Here is a 26,490-nt window from a genome sequence, read left to right as displayed (position 1 = left end):
AAAAACTAAATGTATAAAACCTGAACACAATTATTACAAATTCATAGTAATAAATAACAGAGTGGACAAAACAGAAAACAAAAAATAAAAGATGACACTGAATTATGTGTGATTCAATCCACGGAGCTTGTCAGACCCATTTGGCATAAACAGTAAACTTCCCGCAAAATAAAAAAAAAAAAATACTCTGAAAATCCCCCTTTCTTCGCCCCGCCGTGCTTTTAATTTGAAGGCCTATAAACGGACGCCCGAGAGACCGTTTATTTACTTGACGAATTCGAGTCTGACTAAAATTGATAAGTGATTGCCTTTTTGATACTAAACATTTTTATAGTGTTGCGGTCGGACGGAAGGTAAGCCTTTCACTAAGCCCGATGGTCCAAACGCCCCCGTCAGATGTCATCAATGTTTTTGCAATACAATCACCGCTAATTGCTTTTACAGTGACGCCTTTTGTGTCTGTCGTTTATTACGTTGAAGCTAGCGTGTTTAGCGTCAGGTTTTATCGCCGCGGTTTTTCCTCCACCTTGAGCCTGGCTGACCGTAAACTACGCTGACAGCTGCTCTACATGCTAGCCGCGCACAGCTAAAAGGACTGTGCACAAAAAAAAAAAAAAAAAAGGGGTGTAACACTGCGGTAAGTTGTGCCTTCAGACTGTGCAGACGTGCAGCCTCTCTGGTCCTCCTTTTAAGTGAAGCGGCTCCCAAGATCAGGCCGAAGTGACAGACACACCTGGCCATGCAACACATTGGTCCATTCATTATGCTATTGATGTGCATTCATCAAAATCTCCTAAAAATACTGATCTCGAGGGTCAAAGTTTAGATGGGGTCACATAGCTCTGTTTCCCTCGCGTTTTCTGCATGCATGTTTGCTTGTGATTTTTGCAGGATGATTAAATAAACACATGCAAGTGGCTGTCTTCCTGCTTGACGGCTCTGAATTCAAACAAGGTTGAGAAAGGACATTGAAATGAATGCCTTTTTTTTCATTTGTTGTTATTTTCTGACCCCTTCAAACCAGATGGAGACCCCACACTTCTCCAGCTTCTAACAGCAAACTTTGAGGACATATCGGGCAGTCCATGATAATCATCTTGACCGTTCCACTCAGTATTGTAACAGAGTATGACCGGTGTAATACAGCTCCGGTTAATTTGTGCGTGTGTTGGTCCTGCAGGGGGCTTGCCATGGCCCTGAAAAGAAGGCGGGCAACCTCTCCCACCAGCAGCGTGAGCGGCGGGGACTTCGAAGACAGCCAGACGACGTCTTCGCTGTCTTCGTTTGGGAGAAAGAGGAGACGCACCTCAAACCTTCCAACTGTAGATCCTGTAATTTTACACATTTCACTCACAAGTGCAGCGCCTGCCGGAGACGATGTGGTTAATCGATGTGTGTCTTAACAGATCGCTGTGTGCCATGAGCTTTACAACACTATTAGGGACTACAAGGATGACCAGGGGAGGATGTTGTGTGAGCTTTTCATCAGAGCTCCTAAACGAAGGTACGGAGAGAAGCCACTTATAAGTGAATGTCTCAAAGGATTCAGACCTCAATATTTATTTGCCAAAGGAACCAGCCCGACTACTACCACGTGGTGTCCCAGCCAATTGACATGATGAAAATACAGCAGAAACTGAAGATGGAGGAGTATGACGATGTTGAACAACTGACTAGTGACTTCCACCTTCTTTTCAAGAATGCTAAGAGTTATTATAAGGTAAACCAGCGAATGAGAATATGAAAAATGTCTTGTTAAAGTCTAAGGATTGTCTTGCGTGTAGTCGGACAGCGCAGAGTACAGAGCGGCGTGCAAGCTGTGGGACCTTTATCTGAGAACCAAGAATGAGTTTGTTCAGCGCGGCGAGTATGAGGAAGACGATGACGATGACCAAGAGAATCCTGAAGAAGAGGTCAGGTCTTTGGCTGTATCATTCTTAACATACTGTCAATCCAGTTCCATTGCAATTAAAGCAAAGTGTTGCGACTAGATGTGAGATTTATGACTTCAAATCAAGATTCGGTTTGTGCATTTTCACCCTGTCACCAAAGATTTTCAGAACATGTTTGTAGAAGTCCAAAAAACAGGCGTGACGAGATACTACTGTGCATTGTGGTTTGCAGAGGATATTGTGTCTTTGCAATATGTTATTCAATTTGCATTTTCCATTCCATTGCCAACAAACACTCACACAGACTGAAATAAGAAATGTTGTGCAACAGAGTCCAGCTTTGACCCTGAAGGAAGTTTTGGAGCAGCTTCTGGACGCCGTGGTGTCGTACTCTGAACCAACCGGACGAGTCATCAGCAAACTTTTCCAACAGCTTCCTTCCAGAGTGGTATTAACTTAATGCATATTTATTTTTAATCTGTTAAAAAAACGTATCTGAAGCTTAATGTTTTGCTTTTTAGCAATACCCTGATTATTATGCCATCATTAAGGACCCAATCGACTTGAAGACGATTGCACAGAAGATTCAGGTTTGTCTCACCAACGCACAATACAGAACAGGTGAAACTGGGAAAATTAGAATATCGATTAAAAAGTACATTCATTTCTGTTAAATCAACTTAAACTGTGAAACTAATATATGATAGACTCACTACATGTAAAGTGAGATATATATAGCTTTTATTTCTTATATTTCTTTATTATTATGGCTCAGCTTGTAAAAACCCCAAATAATTTATTTTTATTTGAATATTTTGGAATGGACTGTAAGCCATAATCATCAACATTATAACAAACAAAGGCTTGACATATGTCACTTTGCATGTAATGAGTCTATGTCATAAATTAGTTTCACATTTTAAGTTGAATTACAGAAATAAATGAACTTTTGAACGATATTCTAGTTTTCCGAGTTTCGCCTGTATATGAAGTACGCATTTGTCCCCATTGCACGCTGTCTCCTTCTAAATATTGCACATTTTTATCAATTTGCCCAAAATGTTGTACTTACTAAATTCATCTGAGCAATCGCAATGTGTGGGAGGACTCGTCAGAGCTAGAAACGAGTTGGGGACACGACACAACTGTCTAAACTCCCTCCACCAGCTATAATGTATGATTTTTAATTATTCCACATTGTTTGTCTGTAGATGTGCCAGTACAGGAGTGTTCATGGCATGTCTAAAGACATCGATTTACTGGTGAAGAATGCAAAGACCTACAACGAGCCGGGCTCTCAGGTGTTTAAGGTGAGTCAATGAGAAACATCCTGTGGTATTTTGGGTGTGTAGTGAGAACTCGGATAGTCACATATCCTTTTAACAATGACAGGATTCTAATTCTATCAAAAAGATATTTGCACAAAAAAGATCAGAAATTGAACACGGAGAGCCACTAAAGTCCAGCATGCGTATTAGGTAGGCACCGAACCCAAAGTCGAGTTATTAGTTTGAGAACAAGAGCGGTAACGTGTGCTTGTTTTTTGGCAGAAATCGAAAGTCTTTTCAGGGAGACCGTCTTTCTGCTATCACCATGGCTATTCAGTGTGAGAGCGATGACGAGGGCATACTCTCTGGTACTCTCACATCACATAGTAAAACAAATAACCATGTGCTTTTAGTATTTCCAATGAATGTATGTCATTTGGCAGGCTCTATTCACTATGATGAGGGCGAATCGGAGGCAGAGAGCTTGACTTCTCACATGAACCTGAGCAACCCCATCTTCCAGCTGTACGAGGCTGTGAGAGGGGCCAGGAACAGCCAGGGACAGCTCATCTCTGAACCTTTTCTGCAGCTCCCATCGAGAAAAGACTATCCCGACTACTACCAACACATTAGCCAGCCCATCTGCCTCCAGCACATCAAGTATGCACATGTCTTATTACAGTTTTGTATTGTTTAAGGCGAGAGACTGCAGGCAAAACTAATACACACACACACACACAGAGTTTAAGGTGAAATTATAGTATAGGAAATTTTGGTAATTTTTACAGATACAATGTCTCATCTTCTATCTTATATTTAATGATACATGTTGTCATCGCTAAATGTATTTTTCCCCCCATTGGCCAGCACTGTCTCGTCTGAAGAAGCTGCACTACATAAAGTAAATATCAAGCATTGGCTTAAATGACTTGAATTGAGGAAATGTATCTTGTTTTGAGCGGTTTTCACTCATTTAGACACTTTTCCTGATCGGACCAAGTTTACTCTGCTTGTTTGAGGACATTTCAGACCAGTTCTAGGGTAAATCTCGCTTGAAATAAGAAAGTAAAATTGCCAATGAGATGAAGTGAGAAGTGAAATAATCTAGGACAAATGCCCAAGAACTTCTTAACTTGTCAAAACAACAAAAATTTGGATTATTATGCTCAAATTGAGATGTTTATACTGATCTAGTTAAATACTTTTTGCAGTGTGCTCTCTGTATTTAGGCTTTCTTTTCATTGTCATCGTCAAACTGGCACTTAAGAACCACACGTTTTCATAGGAACAAGATGAAGAATAATGAGTTTGAAAGTGTTGAGAGCATTGACACAGACTTGACGATGATGTTTGAAAATGCCAAACGCTACAATGTTCCTCACTCCTCTATCTACAAACGTGCACTTAAACTACAACAGATTCAACTGGTGAGTAAAATATTGCACCGACAATTTGAATGCAGTATTTTATTGGCATGTACAAGGGTTGTTGTTGTTGTAATCTGTACTGGTGGTTTACAATGGTGGACATTTTGCTTTTCACCATGGAGGCTTTATCAAACCTGTATTACAAGTAGCAGCTGTCTCATTTATACAGATTTAGCAGGCAGAGTTTTAACCTTGTTATTGACACTGCCTTGTTTACTCTTTTGCATTGTCATTGTTATAGATAAAGAGAAAGGAGCTTCTACAAAGAGAGGATGATGATGGTGATAGCATGCTCTCTTCGGCTACATCTGAAACAGGCAGCACCAAAAGAAAAGGGTAATTTTTTTGAAAAATGCCTGTTTTTGCATTAAGATAATTCTTTTTTTTTTTGTATAGTTACAAAAAGAACTCAAAGAAGAACCGGATGAAAGCTCTTTTAGCCGCTGTTACAGAAGCGCGGGAGGCCAGCACTGGTCGGAGACTGTGCGACCTGTTCATGGTCAAGCCTTCAAAGAAAGATTATCCCGATTACTATAAAGTCATCCTGGAGCCAATGGACTTGCGGACCATTGAGAGCAACATCCGCTCAGAGAAATACATGACGGAGGATTCAATGGTGGAGGATATGAAGCTGATGTTCCGCAATGCCAGACACTACAATGAAGAAGGATCTCAGGTAGGACGTGTACCGTGTTTCTCTCTGTTTATAAATCATGTTTCTCTAGGGATGCACAATGAAAGTAGATACAGATCAGGCATAACAACTGCATCAATGGTTATGGTTAATGCTCAATGACCGCCTTGTTATTGCGTAATGTCCGACAAAACAAATGATTCACTTAATACACTGGCTAGGTTTACATGGTCAGAAAATCAGATAACTATAGAAATCAGAAAATATATGAATATCAGATAATGTATATCAGATTATATTGTTTACATGTCACATCAATAATCTGAGAACTTCAGAAATCAGATTATGATTTTTGGTCTCCATGTAAACGAAGCCAGTGACACTTTCAAGCTTCTGATACTTTTTCACATGTAAATCTGATAAATAAGATATTGTTAAATATTTAATATAAAAATATATTTTCATTTTACTACTATTTCCTTATTGTTTAGGTTTACAACGATGCTGACGTCTTAGAAAAAATTATGAAAGACAGACGTAAAGAACTTGGACCTCCGCCTGATGACGAGGACTTGATGTCTCCAAAGTTAAAAATGAGTATGCGATCATATGAATACTAGCTACTGTATGTGTTAGAAAATTTGGACGTTCTAACTCAATGTTTTCTAACTCAACTTTTCGTCAGGAAAGAACAGCATTGCTCTTAAAAAGTCCAAGTACTTGACCCCTCTCCAACAGAAACTCCATGAACTCTACGAAGCAGTAAAAAACTTCACAGACAAACGCGGGCGTCGCCTCAGCACCATCTTCCTGCGCCTCCCGTCCCGCGCTGAGCTGCCAGACTATTATATTGCTATAAAGAAACCGGTGGACATGGAGAAAATCAGAAGTCACATGCTTGCTAACAAGTACCAGGATGTGGACGCTCTGGTGGAAGACTTGGTGCTAATGTTCAACAATGCCTGCACTTACAACGAGCCTGAGTCCCTGATATACCGGGATGCTTTGGTGCTGCACAGGGTCCTGTTGGAGACCAGGCGAGAGCTGGAGGGGGGAGAAGATAGCCATGTTCCTGATGTGTCGCGGCTGATCCAGGAGCTCATTCGCAGCCTGTTCCTGTCTGTCCTGGGGCATCAAGACGACGAAGGACGCTGTTACAGTGATTCATTGGCCGAGATCCCAGCCACTGATCCTGTCAACCCTGACAAGCCCTCAGTAAACTTTGAGATTATTAGATCCAATGTGGATAAAGGGCAGTACAAGAGGCTGGACGTGTTTCAGGACCACATGTTTGAAGTGCTGGAGAAAGCTAGAAGACTCAACAGGTAATGGAAACTACGCACATGATAAAAGTGAATATGCCGCATGATATACATACTTCAGTTGCTCAATATGCTCACATTGTTTGCTAGCTAAATATAGCTGTTAATTAAAGGGACTAGATGCAAATTGGTCATTTTATACTCACTACTGCCACCTCGGGTCTTGCGCGTAACTGTAGTTTCTATATTAAGCTGCAATGTCACTCAACTTTTTGTGTGACATTGCAGGATTTTAGAGGCAGTTGTGGTGAACAGGTCTGGGCTCATTCTACACATTAGGACATTGCTGGAACATGTAGGGAGAGGAAAATACTTAATTATAGTCACTTAAAACTCAAATTGAAAAGTAAAAATACTAGTAGTTTGTTAATTCTTCATTGTTACAGGACTGACTCTGAGATCTTTGAGGATTCTGTGGAGCTGCAGCAGTTTTTCATTCGAATCCGAGATGAGCTGTGTAAGAACGGAGAGATCCTGATGTCTCCTGCCCTGAGCTACACATCTAAACACCTTCACACCGACGTAGAGAAGGAAAAGAAGGTGAAGCTTCCTAAGGAGTTTGAGGAGGACAAAGTGAAGAGAGAAGAGGAGAAACAGGGTATTTATACATGCAGACATAATATGACAATAACAATAGGTATGTAGGTCTCTGCAAGTTTTTAATTAAGATGTATATATATGTTTTAATCTCACTCGTGCTCCCCAAATTTAAGGTGAAGGTTAGTTTTGGGTTTAGTTTTTGTTAGAAGTCACTTTAAAAATCATCAAATCATTTTCATTTAGTTATACTTGTATCTGGTTCAGGCTAAAATCCTGTTTTTAGCAGGTTTAAAGGGCCAATGCCTATGTCAGCCACATATAAAACTTAGTCCTAAATATAGTTAAACTTTTTTTGTAAAGACACTGGAGGTTATTTCTGTAATTCTTATAAATAAGTCTCTACATTTCACCTTTTAGAGGCAGAGAAGCGAGAGGACTCAGTAGGAGGAGCGTGGTCTTCCAGCACACAACGGACATACAGTCAGGACTGTAGCTTTAAGGACAGTAAATATCATGTGGGAGATTGTGTTTATGTAGAGCCTGCAGAGCCCAACCTTCAGCCACACATCATCTATATCGAGCGCCTTTGGGAGGACGACACTGGTGAGTTTGTTGTTACTGAAGTGCATGAGTTACGATGTATGAAACCTTTGTATGCACTCTGTCTTTTCTGCATACAGGAGAAAAATGGTTGTATGGATGCTGGTTCTACCGACCAAATGAAACGTTTCATCTCGCCACAAGAAAGTTCTTAGAAAAGGAGGTTTTTAAGAGCGACTACTACAACAAAGCACCTGTCAGCAAGATACTTGGCAAATGTGCAGTTATGTTTGTTAAGGTATTTAATAATAATTTTAAGAATATCAGTTTGCTACACTTGTTCAGCTACACATCTTCTTTGTCTTAACTTCTCCCGTGCTTGGTTTCTCTTTAGGAGTATTTCAAACTCCAGCCTGAAGGGTTTGAGCTAGATGATGTGTACGTTTGTGAATCTCGCTACTCTGCTAAGTCCAAGTCCTTCAAGAAGATCAAGCTGTGGGCCATGCCTCTGAACTCTGTCCGAATGTTACCCCGAGAGGTCCCGCTCCCTGTGGTCCGCGTGGCGTCAATGTTTGCCCCGAAACAAGAAGAAAAAACATTGGACACATCTCATATTGAAACCGACAATAAGTTACAAGATTCCATAGTAGACAAAGTAAAACATTTAAAGGATTATTTTCTTGTTAATTTGAACAGAATCCACATAAAATGGTCGATATTATGTTCAACAGGAGAGAGAAGACGTGCCCATGGAAATGAGTAATGGCGAGCCTGGATGTCGGTATTATGAACAACTTTGCTATAACAATTTGTGGCTCAAAGTTGGAGATTTTGTTTACATTGGCTCCCATGGATTAGTGCGCCACCGAGTGGGCAGGTAGAGTAGTGCCATCAAGAGACACTGAAAATGAACGTATGATAATGCAATAATGTTATGATGAATCCTGTTCAATTAGGATTGAGAAATTATGGATGCGTGATGGAGCTGGTTACTTTTTTGGCCCAATCTTCATCCATCCTGAGGAAACTGAACATGAACCCACCAAGATGTTTTACAAAAGAGAAGTGTTTTTCAGCAACTTGGAGGAAACCTGTCCCATAACCTGCATTATAGGTAACTACTGCTTACTCTTTTCTGTTGATTTATTCGAAACTAGTTATGCTGATTTGTTTTTTCAGGGAAGTGTGTAGTGTTATCGTTCAAAGACTACCTCTCATGTCGGCCGACTGAGGTGCCTGAGGAGAATGTGTTGCTGTGTGAAAGCCGTTACATTGAGAATGAGAAACAAATGAAGAAGTTTAAGGGTCTTAAACGATTTTCACTTTCTGGTAAAGTAATAGAGGATGAAATCTACTATTTTAGGTTTGTCATTACCTTGATTTGAAATAGTTAAATGAGTCAATAACAAGCTTTATAGTCATTCTTCTTAATGTTCTACAGGAAGCTAATAGTGCCTCAGAAAGAGCCATCTCCACTTCTGGACCAGAAGATTGAAGAACTAGAGGCCAAGTTTGCAGACATGACAGATGAGGAGCTCGAGGAGCTTGGAGACGAAGATCCAGACTTAGATCATTCACACATGCAGTCTTCATTGTCCAGTGACATGGACTTGTTGGCATATACGCCCCCAACGGTATTCCATACAAATAACAACATAATTTGTCACGAGAAACCTCGAGCAAGTACCTAATACTGAATACTACCTTCATTTAGGGACAATCAACACCTAAATCCCTGAAGGGTCTTTCCAAGAAGGAGGGGTCGAAACGGAAAATTAACATGAGCGGCTACATCCTGTTCAGCAGTGAGATGCGGGCCGTGATCAAAGCCCAGCACCCTGACTTTTCATTTGGGGATCTGAGCCGACTCGTTGGGACTGAATGGAGAAACTTGGAAAGTTCCAGAAAAGCTGAGTATGAAGGTACAACTTTGCTGCTGCGCATCTGCGATGAATAAATAATAATAAATACCACAATAGGTGTTTTGCTGAAGAAGCCACTTTCACTGGCCGTAACAGAATGCCTGATATGGGAGTGTTTTTTTCTTCCTCTTCTAAATACAGTATGTTACTCTTTTGCAGAGAGGGCAGCGAAGGTAGCTGAGCAACAGGAGCGTGACAGATCCACTCATCTGACTTCCCCAAGAGCAGGTACCCCGTTAGGGGCACTGATGGGGGTGGTGCCGCCTCCAACCCCCATGGGCATGCTAAATCCCAGCATGACTGCTTTGTCAGGTAACCCCTCATAGATGTCCAGTGTGCGTTAGAAGGCTGGAATAAGAAGCTGAACTGCTAGAAATAACACCCTCAGAAACTATAATATTCTAATAAATAAATAAATTACGTGTAACATCCGTTTCTAGAGTAGTTCTAAGTGCTTGTGACTACTTTTAATCCCTGAGCTCAAACCCTAAAGTGTGTACATCTAATGTATGTGTTTTGAACTAAACAAAACTTCAAAGCTATTGGACATGGAAAATAAATTATGATTTGTACATTTTTGTACACAACATTAGGTTGAGAGTTGTTGTTGTGTGTAGATAAATGCATGTAGCTACTTACCCTGTTTTATGCTTCCTTTAGTGGTTGGATGTCCTGGCCATGTGCTTGTTAATGTAGAATTGAATGCATGTGTAACTGATGCATGTTGCTGTTGTGTTTTGTACTTATCCCATCATAAGAAGGTGTGCTGGGTGTATGTAGAGCAGCTATGATGCCCTGGCAGGCCCATGCGGAAGGCATGGTTAGGTTGACTGGCATACCTCCACATCACATGGGAATGCCTGTGTTCCCCCCACATCCTCAGCCAGTATTGCCGGGGTTTCCTGGAATGCCATATCTGGGTAAGAGTCCTGTCATAGCCACCTCACTTGCCACGCAGTTGCTTTCTGTCCACCGCTCTGACTAGCTGGAGGGGATACCTGTACCACAGTTGAAAACATTGCACAAAAAGTAATGCAATCATAATTTGGCATTCCTTTAAGTTTTTCATATCTCTTATGATTTAATAACAATCATTTTGTTGCACATTTTCCCAGGACTCAATGGCGTTGGTGGTGGAAGTGGTGTAAACGCTCATGGATCCCAGGTAAACCACCACGGCTGATTCTTATCCAACAAAGTACTCTGTACAAAATTTCTCCGTACATGACAAAGGAACCTATCCACAAATGATTTTAGGTGGGTTTGAGTGGCACAGGACAGCAGGCTTCATCCTCATTCCCAGGTCAGACGGGACAGGCAGCGCTCCAGCCCTCCACTCCACTGTTTGTGGCTGCTCCTGCCAAGTCCCAGCGGCTGCTTCACTCTGAGGCGTATCTGAAGTACATTGAGGGACTAACAGCTGAGTCTTCAGCAGTCAGCAAGTGGGACCAAACTCTCTCAGGTTAATAGCAATAGTTTGGTTTTCACATTATATCATTGTGCTTGTGAAAAAACTTTCTTATTCACCATTTCAGTTAAGAAACAAGATGTCCGACTGACAAAAGAACAAGAAAGCAGACTACCATCTCATTGGCTGAAGAGTAAAGGCGCCCACAAAACAATGACCGATGCTCTTTGGCGGCTGCGGGACCTGATGCTGCGGGACACCCTAAATATTCGCCGAATGCACAACCTGTAGCATGCCTTTATCTGAGCCTCTGGTTTTCACCTGTGAGACAGGAAGAACGTAATGCTCGTTAAAATGTTAACTTTGTGTTGTCTTAAATATGTTTGTATTAAAAGAAGGTGTTTTCTGTGTTAAAATAGTTTTCATTTCAGTGTTCATCAAGTGCATTATTGTTATGAAAGTCATTTTGATTCAATGCCTTCATTACATTTACAATTAAATTGTGAGAAAATAAACTTGATTGTTTGAATCATATTTTCTTGTATGTTGCTCTTGGGCAGATACATAGGTTTATTATAAAACCCAGCTGTCATAAAAACAAACTTCCTCTGAGCACGTGGGCGTATTCAGTTGCCTAGAATGACTTGTGCGCATGCGCCGTTCATTGACCGCGCACAGTTCCTCTTGCATTTGAAAGCGGCTCTGAGCTGGGCACTGTCCCACAACTTTTAAATCTATAAAGGTAAGAATTACCACTGCTGTGACATGTGCATTTAAATGTCATAATCAGTACAGTGGCCTTACAATGGCCGAGAGAAGTATCCATGTTTTAATGCACTCGTTTCAACTCCGCTGCGTTTGTATGTAGCACAATCTAGCAGCTAACGCTAACCGGCTGCTCAAACAGTGCTCACTCATTGGAAATGGAAAATGCATCACCTACTTTTTATGGCATAGTTTCGTAATAAATATAACTAACAGTCAGTTGCTCAAATAAAGCACGCTTAAATAATTATGAATACACTAGCTAGGCACATTGCGCGAACATGTGAGGTCGCTTAAGTTTAGCACAACCAGGACCAAACCGCTAGCTTACACAGACGGCATGAAGTGTTTCTGGGTCGGCGTGCTAGCGGGTGCTGTCATTCAGTGTAGCCTGAACCCACATTAGCCACTGTTATGCTAACTTCATACGCACAGGTCTGATTTGAAGTGTTTGCTACATCATGGGCCTTATTATCAAAATCCATTACTTACGGAGGTCTTTATGTACATGTGCTGTGCCAGTTTATGCATCACACTTGCATTACAATATCTACGTATTCTTCTTCAGCACATATTTCACATTCAACCTCTCATTCCTTTCTCAGTAAAAACATGGAACTGAATGATGCTAATCTACAAACCCTGACTGAGTTTCTCAAAAAAACTCTTGACCCAGATCCCTCTATCAGACGCCCTGGTAAAGTTATTACACTTGCCTCTTCCACTGTCTGTTTATAACTATGTCTAACTTTTACGTTTGTCTCTCAGCTGAAAAATTTCTAGAGTCGGTTGAGGGAAACCAGAACTACCCATTGTTATTGCTCACATTACTGGAAAAGTCTCAAGACAATGTAATCCGTGTCTGTGCTGCAGTGACTTTTAAGAATTATATCAAAAGAAATTGGCGCATTGTAAGTATTTGTAATGCAGTGCAGTTTGTCCATTGGCATTTAGATTTCAAATGTAGTGGTATTTCAGTGTTTGCCACACCCTGTTGTATATTGTGACCTATTTTTATAGATTGAGGATGAGCCCAACAAAATCTCACATTCAGACAGAACTGCAATCAAGGCCAACATTGTTAATCTCATGCTTAGTAGCCCCGAGCAAATTCAAAAACAGGTGCGTTTTCATCCATAACTTAACCATCCGATCACACATGTTGTTTATGTGATGTTTTAAACGGGTGTGCTTTTATTATAACAGCTGAGTGATGCCATCAGCATCATTGGACGGGAAGATTTTCCACAAAAATGGCCTGACCTTCTAACAGAGATGGTAAACCGCTTTGGAAGTGGAGATTTTCACATCATAAATGGAGTACTTCGAACTGCACATTCCCTTTTCAAGAGGTAAAAAGTAACCTGTGAATTAGCTTGAACAAATTGGAACATTATTTTTCATTTTTTTAAATGTATTTTCATTGAAGGTATCGTCATGAGTTCAAGTCAAATGAGCTTTGGTCAGAGATTAAATTAGTTCTGGACACATTTGCTTTGCCACTGACTAACCTGTTTAAGGTTTGTAGTTTACAACATGTGCCATAACAGTATATTCTGATTTAAACACTGCTGTTTTCATGCTTTCCAGGCCACAATTGAACTGTGCCAGACTCATGCTACAGATATAAATGCCTTAAAGGTCCTTTTCTCGTCCCTCACACTGATCTGTAAGCTCTTCTACAGCCTCAACTTCCAGGTCAGTGCTGGTTCTCGTATGAAGGCGAGGCGTTTCCGTCATTGTGATCAGCATTACAAACAGTACAATCTTATCCATTATTCATTTGCTTATAACGCCTACTCTTATTCGTTTATGTCACATACAGGACCTTCCGGAGTTTTTTGAAGACAATATGGAGACATGGATGACAAATTTTCATGCATTACTGACAATAGATAATAAACTTCTACAAACTGATGTAAGTTATTTCAACATGTCTAGGACAGATTCCTTAGTATTGCTGTGGTATTAACTCCTGCCCGTTATACCGTCAGGATGAAGAAGAGGCAGGTCTTTTGGAGCTGCTCAAGTCACAAATATGTGACAATGCTGCTCTTTATGCTCAAAAATATGATGAAGAGTTCCAGCCTTATCTGCCACGTTTCGTCACGGCCATCTGGAACCTTTTAGTCTCTACGGGTCAAGAAGTCAAATACGACCTGGTGAGATTTCAATTTCAGCTGTTTTCATTCATTTTTTTTAGGGTCATGTGTTTAGAAGGTGTTAATTTCGTTGCAGCTTGTGAGCAATGCCATCCAGTTCTTGGCCTCAGTGTGCGAAAGGCCACACTATAAACACCTATTTGAGGACCAGAATACTCTCACCAGCATCTGTGAGAAGGTCATAGTGCCCAACATGGAGTTCAGAAGTATGTTTATTTTTATTGTTTTTTTGCTGCTTTTCGTTTGTTTGTTCGAACACCACGGGATGATGATGAGTTGTTTGCACTGTTCGATCAGGTGCTGATGAAGAGGCATTTGAAGATAATTCAGAAGAATACATTCGCAGGGACCTGGAAGGATCTGGTATTGCTGTGTATATTCGTGACTAATTAATCATGAATGGAGTCTTATGACATGATGATGAAGTTCTTGATGCACCTTTTTTAATCACCTCCAGACATTGACACCCGACGAAGGGCGGCGTGTGACCTGGTGAGGGGATTGTGTAAATTTTTTGAGGGACCTGTCACAGCAATCTTCTCCGGTTATGTCAGCTCGATGCTCGGAGAGTATGCCAAAAATCCGGGAGGAAACTGGAAACACAAAGACGCTGCCATCTACTTGGTCACTTCACTGGCGTCAAAAGCTCAAACGCAAAAGGTATGAACTGACTTATGCCTGGTGCACAAGGCTTTACCCGGGATATGTGCCAATTCAGAGTCGTTAGGAAATTGTTCGGTACTTTATTGATCTCTACGGAAATTCAGGAGTCTAACCAAGCAGAAAGTACTGTTCACTTGATCTCTGCCATTTCATATTTTCTTGGATATGTCATAATGATAAATCTCCTCTTTCACCAGCATGGGATCACACAGGCTAATGAATTGGTGAATCTAACGGAGTTCTTTGTGAATCACATACTCACGGATTTAAAATCGCCTAATGGTAAGAAAAAGGGTTTACACTGACACGAGCGAGTCAAGTTCAAATGCCAAACCTGTGCTTTGCTTCTGTAGTTAACGAGTTCCCAGTGTTGAAAGCGGATGCCATCAAATATGTCATGATCTTCAGAAGCCAGGTAATGATGCTTGCTTTCAGTGTACGAACATATAGTAGGTTCAGGAAATAGCCACATCCCTCTATATAGTCTCATGTTGTTGTAAGAGAAGCTACACTCAAGCTTTCATAGAAGTGTTGTCTTCCTCTATTATGGACAATGAATTAACCACAAACCTCCAATATTTATAAATATTCAATAACAGCAAAACTATGAGACGTGTTTCCAGTTGTGCAACATGGTCTGAATACTTATGTGGCAATGACATTTTTTCTTTTTTTAAAATATTGTGGTGTAATTGGTGTTGAATTTTTTATGTGATATTTCTGGATTTTAGGCTGCTACATAATTACCGTATTTTCTAGACTATAAGTCGCACCAGTCTTTGCAACTACCTGGGCATGGAGCTGTAGCTGCACTGTTTACAAGCCTCTCCCAGCAGCACGTTCTTCAAGCTCTCATTTGCTAACTCGTTTCTGCAGCTGTGGCCATCTAGCTTTTAGCCTGCGATTAGCTTTTGCAGTAAGAGTAACCTCTTTTCGCCAGTCCCTCACAAGTTTCTCGCTTACTCCAAAATTCCCAGAGTAGCAGATACTGGTACACATGCCTAGAGCGCCCTCTAGCGGCATTCAGGTGCGACGTATATATCACAATATATAATTTCACATATTTGTTGTTGTCACACTGAGTATGGGTCGCACCCCCAGTCAAACTATAAAAAAAAATGTGACTTTTAGTCCGTAAAATACAGCAAATGGAATAATTGAAAGAGTTGTGAAAACTTTCTAACCCCTCTGTGTAGTATTAAGTCTAATACTAAGTCACTCTAAACTCACTACTCACTGCCACTGCCCTCAGCTTCCCAAAGAGCAACTGATCCAGGCCATTCCCCTGCTCATCGCTCACCTCCAGGCAGAGAGCACAGTGCAACACACCTACGCTGCCCACGCCCTGGAGAGGCTGTTTACCATGAGGGGCCCCAACAACACTACGCTGTAAATCCCCCACAAATTAATACGAATGTTTTCTGTTTTTGATATCTTAACATGTCGTGTGTCTGTCTTTAGTATATCTGCTGCTGAGATGGCACCTTTTACCGAACAGTTACTCAACAACTTGTTCAAGGCGCTTTCTTTACCTGGGTCTTCAGAAAATGAGTACATTATGAAAGGTAAGTACATCCTGTCTATTGGTGCATAGTGTGAAAAAAAAAAAAAACAGCTTTTGTCTTCATACATTTTTCTTCTTCAAAGCCATCATGCGCAGTTTCTCCCTGCTGCAAGAGACCATTGTTCCCTATATTCCCACGTTGATTGGTCAGCTCACTCATAAGCTTCTCTTAGTCAGCAAGGTAAGGCTCACATTGTCAAGCTGTCACAAAGCTCCATAATTACAGAAGATTGATTTTTATAAATTTTGTTCTTTCAGAATCCCAGCAAGCCTCACTTCAACCACTATCTCTTCGAATCTCTTTGTCTCTCGGTCCGTATCACCTGCAAGGCCAACCCCACAACTGTCGGCAGCTTTGAAGAAGCACTTTTCCCTGTTTTTACTGAGATCCTCCAGAATGATGTCCAGGGTATGGCACTATACTTTATGCTGTTAAGTGTCACAAAGATTTGTATTCTGTACACAATTAGTTGTAACTTTCATCCCACTTGATTCATGAGAAATTTAAAGTTTAAAGAACACTTTTTCTTTCTGATATCAGCAGCAAATATCACTAACAGAAGTTTTTTCTTAAGCTTTAATCCCCCCTCCCCCAATATAATGCTAAATTTGACACCTTACCTTCAGTAATAACAAACTGACGATTAAGGCACCTATAAAAAAGACTTTGTTCCTAATTGGTCAACAAAATAAACCCTGTTCTACTCAGATTTTGTTTCCAAAAATATATTGTTTGCTTTACTTGCATTGAAAAATATGAATTTCCAATTCTCATCCACTCAAGTGGGTGTTGACCGTCCTTCATTTGTATTATTATTTTTTTGCAGAGTTTCTTCCCTATGTGTTCCAAGTGATGTCTCTGCTCCTCGAGATCCACTCCAACTCGATTCCAAACGCCTACATGGCACTGTTTCCGCACTTGCTGCAGCCCGTGCTGTGGGAGCGGTCTGGGAACATCCCTCCGCTCGTGCGACTGCTTCAGGCCTATATGGAGAAAGGAGGGACCACTATCGCCTCCAGTGCGGCTGACAAAATCGTGAGTAACTACTAGGAAGTTAGTTGAAATTGTCACATTTATTACAGAAATATGTTGACTTTACTGGTCTTTATTATTCTTCCTCAGCCTGGATTATTGGGAGTTTTTCAAAAGCTAATCGCCTCTAAAGCCAATGACCACCAAGGCTTTTACCTTCTTAACAGCATCATAGAGCACATGCCTCCGTAAGTCTAGAGTGAGTGGTACTGATACAAATGGATTACTGATGTACACTGAAATGACTGCTGCTCTGTTGTTTTCCAGGGAGGCTCTTATACAGTACAGGAAACAGATCTTCATTTTACTGTTCCAGAGGCTCCAAAGCTCCAAAACCACCAAATTCATCAAAAGTCAGTATACGGTTTAGTGACACTTACGCCTCATTTACACCGAGTACATTTTGTCCACGGCCCGTTTTATGTATGTCAAATCCCGCATTCTAGTTTACACAGTGTCCGTACGTCTTTTATCCGTCATGTAATAATGTAGCCCCATGAACTGCTACCTTAACGTGGTGGGGTTGTTTGAGTGCCCGAATGATCCGAGGAGCTATGTTGTCTGGGGCTTTATGCCCCTGGTAGGGTCTCCCATGGCAAACAGGTCCGAGGTGACGGGTCAGACGAAGAGCAGTTCAGAAGATCTCTATGGACCGTGACGTCGCCCGGCATGGCGCAGCCGGGGCCCCACCCTGGAGCCAGACCTGGGGTTGGGGCCCGAACGCGAGCGTCTGGTGGCCGGGTCTCTGCCCACGGGGCCCGGCCGGGCCCAGCCCGAAGGGACGACGTGGGCCCGCCCTCCTGTGGACCCACCACCCGCAGAGGGATCCGTAGGGGTCGGGTGCGGAGAGGACTGGGTGGCAGTCAGAGGCAGGTGCCTCGACGACCTGGTCCGCATGCACAGCTTCTGGCGTTTGGGACATGGAACGTCACCTCACTGGGGGGGAAGGAGCCTGAGCTTGTGCGGGAGGTTGAGAGATACCGACTAGATATAGTCGGGCTCACCTCCACGCACAGCTTGGGTTCCGGATCCCAACTCCTGGAGAGAGGCTGGACTCTCCATTTTTCTGGAGTTGCCCGCGGGGAGAGGCGGCGGGCTGGTGTGGGTTTGCTCATATCCCCCCAGCTCAGCCGCCACGTGTTGGAGTTCACCCCGGTGGACGAGAGGGTCGCGTCCCTACGCCTTCGGGTCGGGGACAGGTCTCTCACCGTTGTTTCGGCCTACGGGCCCAACATCGGTGCAGAGTACCCGGCCTTCTTGGAGTCCCTGGGAGGGGTACTAGATGGTGCTCCGACTGGGGACTCCATTGTTCTGCTGGGGGACTTCAACGCCCACGTGGGTAACGACAGTGAGACCTGGGAGGGGGTGATTGGGAAGAACGGCCTCCCCGATCTGAACCCGAGTGGTGTTCTGTTATTGGACTTCTGTGCTAGTCACAGTTTGTCCATAACGAACACCATGTTCGAGCACAAGGGTGTCCATAAGTGCACGTGGCACCAGGACACCCTAGGCAGGAGGTCGATGATCGACTTTGTAGTTGTGTCGTCTGACCTCCGGCCGCGTGTCTCGGACACTCGGGTGAAGAGAGGGGCTGAGCTGTCAACTGATCACCACCTGGTGGTGAGCTGGATCCGCTGGCAGGGGAGGAAGCCGGTCAGACCTGGCAGGCCCAAGCGTGTTGTGAGGGTCTGCTGGGAACGTCTGGTGGATCCCTCTGTCAGTGGGGTCTTCAACTCCCACCTCCGGAAGAGCTTCACCCAGATTCCGGGGGAGGCGGGGGACATGGAGTCAGAGTGGACTCTGTTCTCCTCCTCCATTGTCGATGCGGCTGCTCGTAGTTGTGGCCGTAAGGTCTCTGGTGCCTGTCGCGGCGGCAATCCCCGAACCCGGTGGTGGCGCCCGGAAGTAAGGGATGCCGTCAAGCTGAAGAAGGAGTCCTACCTGGCCTTGTTGGCTTGTGGGACTCCTGAGGCAGCTGAGAGGTACCGGCAGGCCAAGCGTGCTGCAGCTCGTGCGGTCGCGGAGGCTAAAACTCGGGTCTGGGGGGAGTTCGGGGAGGCCATGGAGGAAGACTATCGGTCGACCTCGAAGAGATTCTGGCAAACCATCCGGCGCCTCAGGAGGGGGAAGCAGTGCTTCACCAGCACTGTGTACAGTGCGGGTGGGGGGCTGCTGACCTCGACTGGGGATGTTGTCGGGCGGTGGAAGGAGTACTTCGAGGACCTCCTCAATCCCGTCGTCACGTCTTCCAATGAGGAAGCAGAGGCTGAGGACTCGGAGGTGGGCTCGCCCATCACCGGGGCTGAAGTCACCAAGGTGGTGAGAAAGCTCCTTGGTGGCAAGGCTCCGGGGGTGGATGAGATTCGCCCTGAGTACCTTAAGTCTCTGGATGTTGTAGGACTGTCTTGGCTGACACGTCTCTGCAACATCGCGTGGCGGTCGGGGACAGTGCCCCTGGATTGGCAGACCGGGGTGGTGGTCCCTCTCTTTAAAAAGGGGGATCGGAGGGTGTGTTCCAATTACAGAGGAATCACCCTCCTTAGCCTCCCCGGTAAGGTCTATTCCGGGGTGCTGGAGAGGAGGATCCGGCCGATGGTTGAACCTCGGATCCAGGAGGAACAATGCGGTTTTCGTCCTGGTCGTGGCACACTGGACCAACTCTATACCCTTCATCGGGTACTCGAGGGTTCGTGGGAGTTCGCCCAACCAGTCCACATGTGTTTTGTGGATCTGGAGAAAGCGTTCGACCGCGTCCCTCATGGTGCCCTGTGGGGGGTGCTCCGGGAGTATGGGGTCCGGGGCCCTCTGCTAAGGGCTGTCCGTTCCCTGTATGACCGCAGCAGGAGCTTGGTTCGCATTGCCGGCAGTAAGTCAGACCTGTTCCCGGTGCGTGTTGGTCTCCGCCAGGGCTGCCCTTTGTCACCGGTTCTGTTCATTACTTTTATGGACAGAATTTCTAGGCGTAGCCAGGGGCCGGAGGGTGTCCGGTTTGGGAGCCTCAGAGTCTCATCTCTGCTGTTTGCGGACGATGTTGTTCTGATGGCTCCAACGAACCAGGACCTTCAGCACGCACTGGGGCGGTTTGCAGCCGAGTGTGTAGCGGCCGGGATGAGGATCAGCACCTCCAAATCCGAGGCCATGGTTCTCCACCGGAAAAAGGTGGCTTCCCCTCTTCGGGTCAGTGGGGAGTCCTTGCCTCAAGTGGAGGAGTTCAAGTATCTCGGGGTCTTGTTCACGAGTGGGGGACGGATGGAGCGTGAGATCGATAGACGGATCGGTGCGGCGTCAGCAGTGATGCGGTCGCTGTATCGGTCTGTCGTGGTGAAGAGGGAGCTGAGTCGGGGCAAAGCTCTCGATTTACCGATCGATCTACGTTCCCACCCTCACCTATGGTCATGAGATTTGGGTCATGACCGAAAGGACAAGATCGCGAATACAAGCGGCCGAAATGAGTTTCCTTCGCAGGGTGGCTGGGCGCACCCTCCGAGATCGGGTGAGGAGCTCAGTTACCCGGGAGGAGCTCGGAGTAGAGTCGCTGCTCCTTCACGTCGAAAGGAGCCAGCTGAGGTGGCTCGGGCATCTGTTTCGGATGCCTCCTGGTCGCCTCCCGCGGGAGGTGTTCCAGGCATGTCCTAGTGGGACAAGGCCTCGTGGAAGGCCCAGGACACGGTGGAGGGACTATGTCTCCGAGCTGGCCTGGTGTCGCCTCGGGGTCCCCCCAGAACAGCTGGAGGAGGTGTGTGTGGATCGGGAAGTTTGGGCATCTCTGCTGAGACTGCTGCCCCCGCGACCCGGCCCCGGATAAAGCGGAAGAAAATGGATGGATGGATGGATGTAATAATGTAGCCTTTTAATCACATGTAAATCGGTAATGACAGCTTGCTTTCTGACTTTAGAATGCAATATAAGAGCTTACATTAATTCCCTACACTTTACCTTCATTTTTCATTTAGGGAATGTTTAGTGTTTATTTGTTTACCTGCGCCTCAAGAAACATCACATGGAGCTGCCGTTGGCCTGTGTCACCTCCTCTCATCCTCTGCCTGTTTGTACTCATCTTTCCCCTTCGGTCTTCTGCTTATCTGTTGTCCTCTGTCCTCCTCTTCTTGTCTCTGTACTTCTCCGATCATCCCCACCCTCATGTCCAACGTCTGAAGCAAACGTGTACCCGGTCCCCGGAGTTTCCCGGAGTTTCAGATCATAGCGAGTCCGTGTGAGAGAAAAAGAAAGGGGTGCGTGCGATGAGCCTCAGCACAGACCCGGCTTTAGCTAGCTCATTTTTGGCTGAATATGTCCAGAAGAGACGAGCGGATAGCTTCCAGGAAAGTTTGGAGATTTGGAGTGGTGTTACACTGTTTATTGTCCCACCAAAACACAGAAAAGCAGTTCTGCCTTGACGTCAATGTTAAAACTAGGCCATTATCCGGTGTTTTGCCCTTTTGCAGAGCACATGGCTCATTATGCAGGATAAACAAACTACTGCCCAGTAGAAAAAGGCCTTTGATGACGCTCCGACGTCCGTCAAAAATATAATCGATGCGTATTCTTGTTGAGACGTGACGGACAGGTGTAGACCACTACATTAATTCCTATTGTTATGGTATACGTAAAAAGGGTAGTGGGCGTAATGAACTCGGTGTAAATGAGGCGTTGAAACTAAAACGAGTGCAAATACAATAGACCCTTTTGCTGCTTACATCATCAGTGACATCAGCTGGAGGCAGGAAGTGATCAAGAGAAATGAGATTAAACTAAAACTAGCGATTATAAGTATAAAACTACAACTAAGAAATGTGGTCCTGTTGTGGCTTAAGGTGCAAGAACAAGAGGAATGACTTTTCAGACGATACAAATAAGGTTTTTTCAAGGTATTTCCGACAACAGTTAGACATTTGTTTATCGTTGCTATGACAACAGCTACAATGGAAATTGATAGGAATCTAGCTTTCCGCCTCCAGCTGAGCCCGGAATTTTAATAAACAATGGTTCTATAAGATGTATGTATTTTTAGGTTTCTTAGTCTTTGTCAACTTGTATGGTGTGAAATATGGAGCCATTGCACTTCAGGAGATTTTTGACAGCATACAGCCTAAGTAAGTAGTTATGAATGCATGATTTAAATCTTGAATAACTGAATCTTCGTGTTGCCAATAAACAAACTGCTGTATTTCAGAATGTTTGGGATGGTGGTGGAGAAAATCGTGATCCCGGAGGTGCAGAAAGTTTCAGGACCAGTGGAAAAGAAAATCTGTGCAGTGGGCATTACTAAAGTCCTGACTGAGTGCCCTGCAATGATGGACACGGATTACACCAAACTTTGGTAGCACATGTTGTATTTTTTTGATGTTTGCACATGTAGTTGGTGGAATATATTAGACACTGTGTCTGTGGAGTCCGAGAAACAGCTAAAAGGGGAGCTACAAATGTACAAAGGCTTTGATGTAAAGATTGTGAAGTTTTCCACTATGAATGGTCAGTTCCTTCTGTTCACAGAATTAATGTTACGTTCTCCATGTGTGTAGGACTCCTTTGCTCCAGGCTCTCATTGGTTTGTTTGAGTTGCCAGAGGACGACAGTATCCCTGACGACGAGCACTTCATTGACATAGAGGACACTCCTGGATATCAGACAGCGTTCTCACAACTGGCCTTCGCTGGGAAGAAGGAGCACGACCCGATTGGAGACGCTGTTTGCAATCCCAAAATCCATTTGGCCCAGTCGCTGCACAAACTGTCGACTGCGTGTCCAGGAAGGGTAAGTTTCTACATTTACTCTTTATGCTACTTACTAAAATGAATTTGAGTTGAAAGATGTACGTGATTGAAAATAAAGTTGGTTCGGCGTTTACTTTTTGGGATCGTTATTTATAGTTCATATATAATCACTCCATGACAAAAATGGAAATCTTCGTGATCTTTGTGAAATCTACCTGAAGAGTATCATGCATGAAAAGGAAAACAATGTTTTTCCTTTTGCAGGTGCCATCGATGATCAGCACCAGCCTGAATGCGGAGGCCCTCCAGTACTTACAGGGATACTTGCAGGCAGCCACCGTACAGTTGGTTTGAAGATGAAAGGGCATCAACTTAAAAGGCCAAATGCAACTGCAGGACAATTCAGAGAGGCTGAGTTTTTACAGGTTTGCTTTGATATCAGTGGTCTGTTCTCCAGATCATTGTCTCTGGACAAAAGAGTATGGGAAGACATGACCTGTAGTCAAATCCCCCGTGAGATGGTCCTGTTTTGGTGTGATGCAAACTGACTAAAAGACTGCTTTATCAAGGGTTTCAATTGGCTCTTATAGTGAACGGTATTGAGCATTTAACATCTGAAAACAATGGAGTGATTACAATAGCGCTTTTTCTATGTTTGAATTATTTTTTACGGTTTAGGACTGGTCTGTGGCTCAAACATAATGCTTCATATTTTCTTGTGCATGTTACCTGTAGTCACCGTTTCCTGTGAATAAAGAGGCACTTGTTTAGATGTAGTACCTCTGCAAGTTCTTTTATTACCTTTTCAAAATTGGTTTGGTATTTTAAGGATTATTTTACATTACACAAAAAGTGGTACAAGACACATTCCAGGGGAGTTCCTTTGGTGTCCATTTATGGAACAATCATTTTTGGGTGACGAGACCATTGGACATCTTCTGTTCAGTGTTTTTGATGAAAGGCAGCATACATTTGTCTCCTCCCATAAAACGATAAGTGGCAACATTGGCCTCCCATGGCAATAACCTACAACACAAAGCAAATATTATTTTCACAAAAGTTAGAGCGCAGCATTAAATGATAGTGTATTGTTACTCACGCTCTTGTGAGGAAGGGGATATACATGATGCGGGGGATGCAGATCATTTGCTGCTCTGTCAGAATGGCTTGCATTGACTGTTGGACGGTGTAGAGAGGCTCTAGAGGGGGGATTAGACTCCTTAACTCCTGCCTGAAAGATCAAGATGAAATAAAGTTAGATTGCAAACATCTATTCTCTCCCATTTACTATTTGCTCACCTAATTTCACAGCCGGCAAACATCCCAGTGTCCACAATATATGGACAAACTAAAGTTGTTTTAATCCCATCCTGTTTTTCAGCCTGCAGCTCGTGAGTCAGTGACTCGTGAAACCCCACAGCTCCAAACTTACTGGCACAGTAGTCCTGAAAACGTGTGAACAGTCAGTGGCAAATAAACGATTTAACATGTATCCAAAAAGCCATTACCTCCACACAGGCTGTGCTGAACAAGCCCAGAGCACTGGCCACAGTTACAATGTGTCCATGGCTCATGGACTTCATCTGAGGCAGAAAGGCCTTTGTCATCTGGAAATTAAAAGAAAAATCATTTCAGCCCTGTGACGCCTGAATTTATTTCTAATTATATAAAAACTATATATCATCAGTGTTTTTGCTTTCAAGCTGATGCTAGAGTAAGTGGAGTCTTGCAGGAAGTGTTAATCATGAATTGGCGACACTCTGCACACTCGGGGTTAAGGTTAAATCCTCATGTGATCTGTGGGATGTATCCGAAACTGTGATTCACAGTTAAGAGGATCAAAATCAGTCACGTGTGTTGAGCTCGAGACCACCTCTGCTCCACCTCACATAACCAGAGTTAAAAGTCACAAGCCTCTGAGCCCTCTCACATGAGCGCACAATCACAACACATGTTGCATAATAGATGTCAGACAGACGGATGCTCACCCAGAAGAGTGCATGGCAGTTCACCAAGAGTGTCCGCTCTAAAAGTTCATCCGGACAGTCCAGCAGCCTCCGCCCGGCCACCACACCCGCGTTGTTCACCAGGATAGAGACGTGCCCCACCTCGCGCCTCACTCTGTCCGCAGTATCGTAGATGGTCTGGCGTTGAGCCAGGTCCACGGTGTATGTGTGGACCTGTGCGCCCAGCTCGCGGGCCAGTGCACCCGTGTCCTCATTGGCACTGGTGTTGCAGTCCCAGAGCACGAGGCGCGCCCCTTCTTTGGCAAACTCCAGAGCGAAGAGTCGGCCCAGCGCGCCGCCAGCCCCGGTGATGAGGCACAGCTCACCCTTTACGCACTTGAGTCTGGGCCGAAACACGGTGTTGAGCACCGCCGAGAGGATGGAGCCCGTCAGGTGTATCAGCATCAGCAGCAGGTCCACTATGAAAAACATGTTGCTCCCTCAAGGCCCTGCCTGCTGTGACCACACAGACCCAAGCGCGCGGACTGTCCCAGCGAGAAGTCAGACTAGATGGACATTTTATATAATCCGAGTGTGGAGGATTATGACAGCGGCGGGGGACAAAGGGGGCTTTTGTGTGATGACTGAGGAGACACGCTAATGCACAGCACATGTGCTCCTTTACAACTGAGGGACGCCGTGAACGATTAATACACACATAACTCTTAAGAGCTCTTATATGTTACTTAAGCACAGCACAAGTCCTTTCTTTTGGATTTGTGCTTCAGTGTTGTCCGTGACACAGAGTGTGAAACATATTTTCTAGTGGGATTTTTTTTATTTATTTATTTTTCCCAAATACTGTTTACCCCTGACTGGTTTCTGTTGCTTGGTTGGGCATTAAGGTCGCAGGTCCTGGTAAATATTGAAGTGCCTCAGAGATAAACGGCTTACGCACGAGCTCAAACTGCAGGCCCCACATCATGTTCATTATTTTCTCCAAACAGAAACATTCCTAAAGTAACCTTTCTGACGTAAATGTGCAGACCGGGGTTACATCACATGGAGTTTTCTCACTGAACACACGAGGGCGCTGTTAAACTAATCAACAAATGCTATTATTGCAAGTAGAAACCACACATATATTTAACTGGCTTTTTGCGACATTTAAAATCCAAGTGATCAGTATTAGGAATATACACTATACAGTAACCTACATCTAGCTTATTTTACCAGCGTTGTAGGTTTGTGGCGGCGAAACGTCGACCTTGAAACAAATAAAATCCAGTCGTTTTTGACTGATATTTATTATTGAAATTTTCCTCCATTATTCATTGTTGGCTTTGTCTGTTCCATATAACGGTCAATAAAACAGGCTCCTCCCGATCTAATAATTCCTGTCTCAAGAGCACACATAGTTTTTCTTGCTTTTGAGCCTGACCACATTTTCTCCAGGCTTTACCAGGGGCGGACTGGGACTGAAAAACAGCCCTGGACTCTGACCAGCCTGGCCCAAATTAGTGTAATTGTGACACTTCCACAAATACATATCTTAACCTCTTACCACCCGCCTTAACCAAATGCATTCTGTCCTCTTTTGGCTGTGCAACACCTCATTTGAAAGCTAAGACCCACAAAACTGACCTTTTTCCTCGTGCTGTTGCTGTGTTGTGTCACCTTTTGTATGTTT

At 44.0% G+C, this 26,490-nt stretch overlaps 3 protein-coding genes across 5 annotated transcripts; 2 read left to right on the top strand and 1 right to left on the bottom strand.

Annotated features, from left to right (window-relative positions):
• Nucleotides 1-231: 231 nt before the first annotated feature.
• LOC306980209 (protein polybromo-1-like) lies at nt 232-11,454 on the top strand (the record flags this gene model as incomplete). 3 transcript variants are annotated; one of them, XM_079579476.1, is made up of 30 exons in its annotated part: nt 232-353; nt 1,181-1,331; nt 1,407-1,504; nt 1,573-1,720; nt 1,785-1,913; nt 2,224-2,340; nt 2,414-2,482; nt 3,104-3,202; nt 3,285-3,370; nt 3,443-3,528; nt 3,604-3,820; nt 4,446-4,587; nt 4,829-4,923; nt 4,984-5,263; nt 5,713-5,818; nt 5,907-6,546; nt 6,930-7,141; nt 7,501-7,686; nt 7,764-7,921; nt 8,018-8,278; nt 8,355-8,500; nt 8,580-8,737; nt 8,803-8,986; nt 9,065-9,257; nt 9,338-9,545; nt 9,705-9,857; nt 10,304-10,465; nt 10,661-10,710; nt 10,803-11,007; nt 11,081-11,454. In XM_079579476.1, exons 2-30 carry the CDS (start codon nt 1,191-1,193, stop codon nt 11,242-11,244), a joined length of 4,893 nt encoding a protein of 1,630 aa, XP_079435602.1. In that variant the 5' UTR covers nt 232-353; nt 1,181-1,190. The 3 variants fall into 3 exon arrangements, with proteins under 3 accessions (XP_079435602.1, XP_079435601.1, XP_079435603.1); XM_079579475.1 differs by lacking the exon at nt 10,304-10,465; XM_079579477.1 differs by lacking the exon at nt 10,304-10,465 and having other exon boundaries at nt 9,705-9,773; nt 11,081-11,244.
• A 123-nt stretch (nt 11,455-11,577) lies between these two features.
• Nucleotides 11,578-23,668, top strand: cse1l (CSE1 chromosome segregation 1-like (yeast)). Its single transcript, XM_079578693.1, has 25 exons — nt 11,578-11,695; nt 12,324-12,415; nt 12,487-12,629; nt 12,739-12,840; nt 12,925-13,070; nt 13,148-13,238; nt 13,309-13,416; nt 13,544-13,636; nt 13,713-13,880; nt 13,957-14,086; nt 14,178-14,243; nt 14,338-14,540; nt 14,741-14,825; nt 14,897-14,958; nt 15,796-15,932; nt 16,005-16,108; nt 16,191-16,288; nt 16,366-16,516; nt 16,935-17,143; nt 17,231-17,328; nt 17,408-17,493; nt 22,152-22,233; nt 22,314-22,460; nt 22,663-22,894; nt 23,119-23,668. Exons 2-25 carry the CDS (start codon nt 12,331-12,333, stop codon nt 23,206-23,208), a joined length of 2,916 nt encoding a protein of 971 aa, XP_079434819.1. The 5' UTR covers nt 11,578-11,695; nt 12,324-12,330; the 3' UTR covers nt 23,209-23,668.
• Nucleotides 23,669-23,716: 48 nt separating this feature from the next.
• Nucleotides 23,717-25,515, bottom strand: LOC306979654 (retinol dehydrogenase 10-like). The gene is made up of 5 exons (XM_079578692.1): nt 24,843-25,515; nt 24,363-24,461; nt 24,154-24,299; nt 23,954-24,085; nt 23,717-23,880 (listed from the first exon to the last, which is right to left on the bottom strand). The coding sequence occupies exons 1-5, from the start codon at nt 25,290-25,292 to the stop codon at nt 23,760-23,762; spliced, it is 948 nt and encodes a 315-aa protein (XP_079434818.1). The 5' UTR covers nt 25,293-25,515; the 3' UTR covers nt 23,717-23,759.
• Between the last annotated feature and the right edge of the window lie 975 nt (nt 25,516-26,490).

This window comes from Gobius niger, assembly GCF_951799975.1.
Source record: "Gobius niger genome assembly, chromosome: 20".
In the NCBI taxonomy this organism is placed as follows: domain Eukaryota; kingdom Metazoa; phylum Chordata; class Actinopteri; order Gobiiformes; family Gobiidae; genus Gobius; species Gobius niger.
This window is presented reverse-complemented; position numbering and strand designations above follow the sequence as displayed.

Coding starts and splice junctions, on each gene's coding strand:
- cse1l (XM_079578693.1), top strand. CDS start 12,331: ATGGAACTGAATGATGCTAATCTACAAACCCTGACTGAGTTTCTCAAA. Junction 12,630..12,738: donor TCAAAAGAAATTGGCGCATT/GTAAGTATTTGT, acceptor CTATTTTTATAG/ATTGAGGATGAGCCCAACAA. Junction 14,244..14,337: donor CAGGGACCTGGAAGGATCTG/GTATTGCTGTGT, acceptor AATCACCTCCAG/ACATTGACACCCGACGAAGG.
- LOC306979654 (XM_079578692.1), bottom strand. CDS start 25,292: ATGTTTTTCATAGTGGACCTGCTGCTGATGCTGATACACCTGACGGGC. Junction 24,300..24,362: donor TCAGCACAGCCTGTGTGGAG/GTAATGGCTTTT, acceptor ACACGTTTTCAG/GACTACTGTGCCAGTAAGTT. Junction 23,881..23,953: donor ATCCCCTTCCTCACAAGAGC/GTGAGTAACAAT, acceptor TTTGTGTTGTAG/GTTATTGCCATGGGAGGCCA.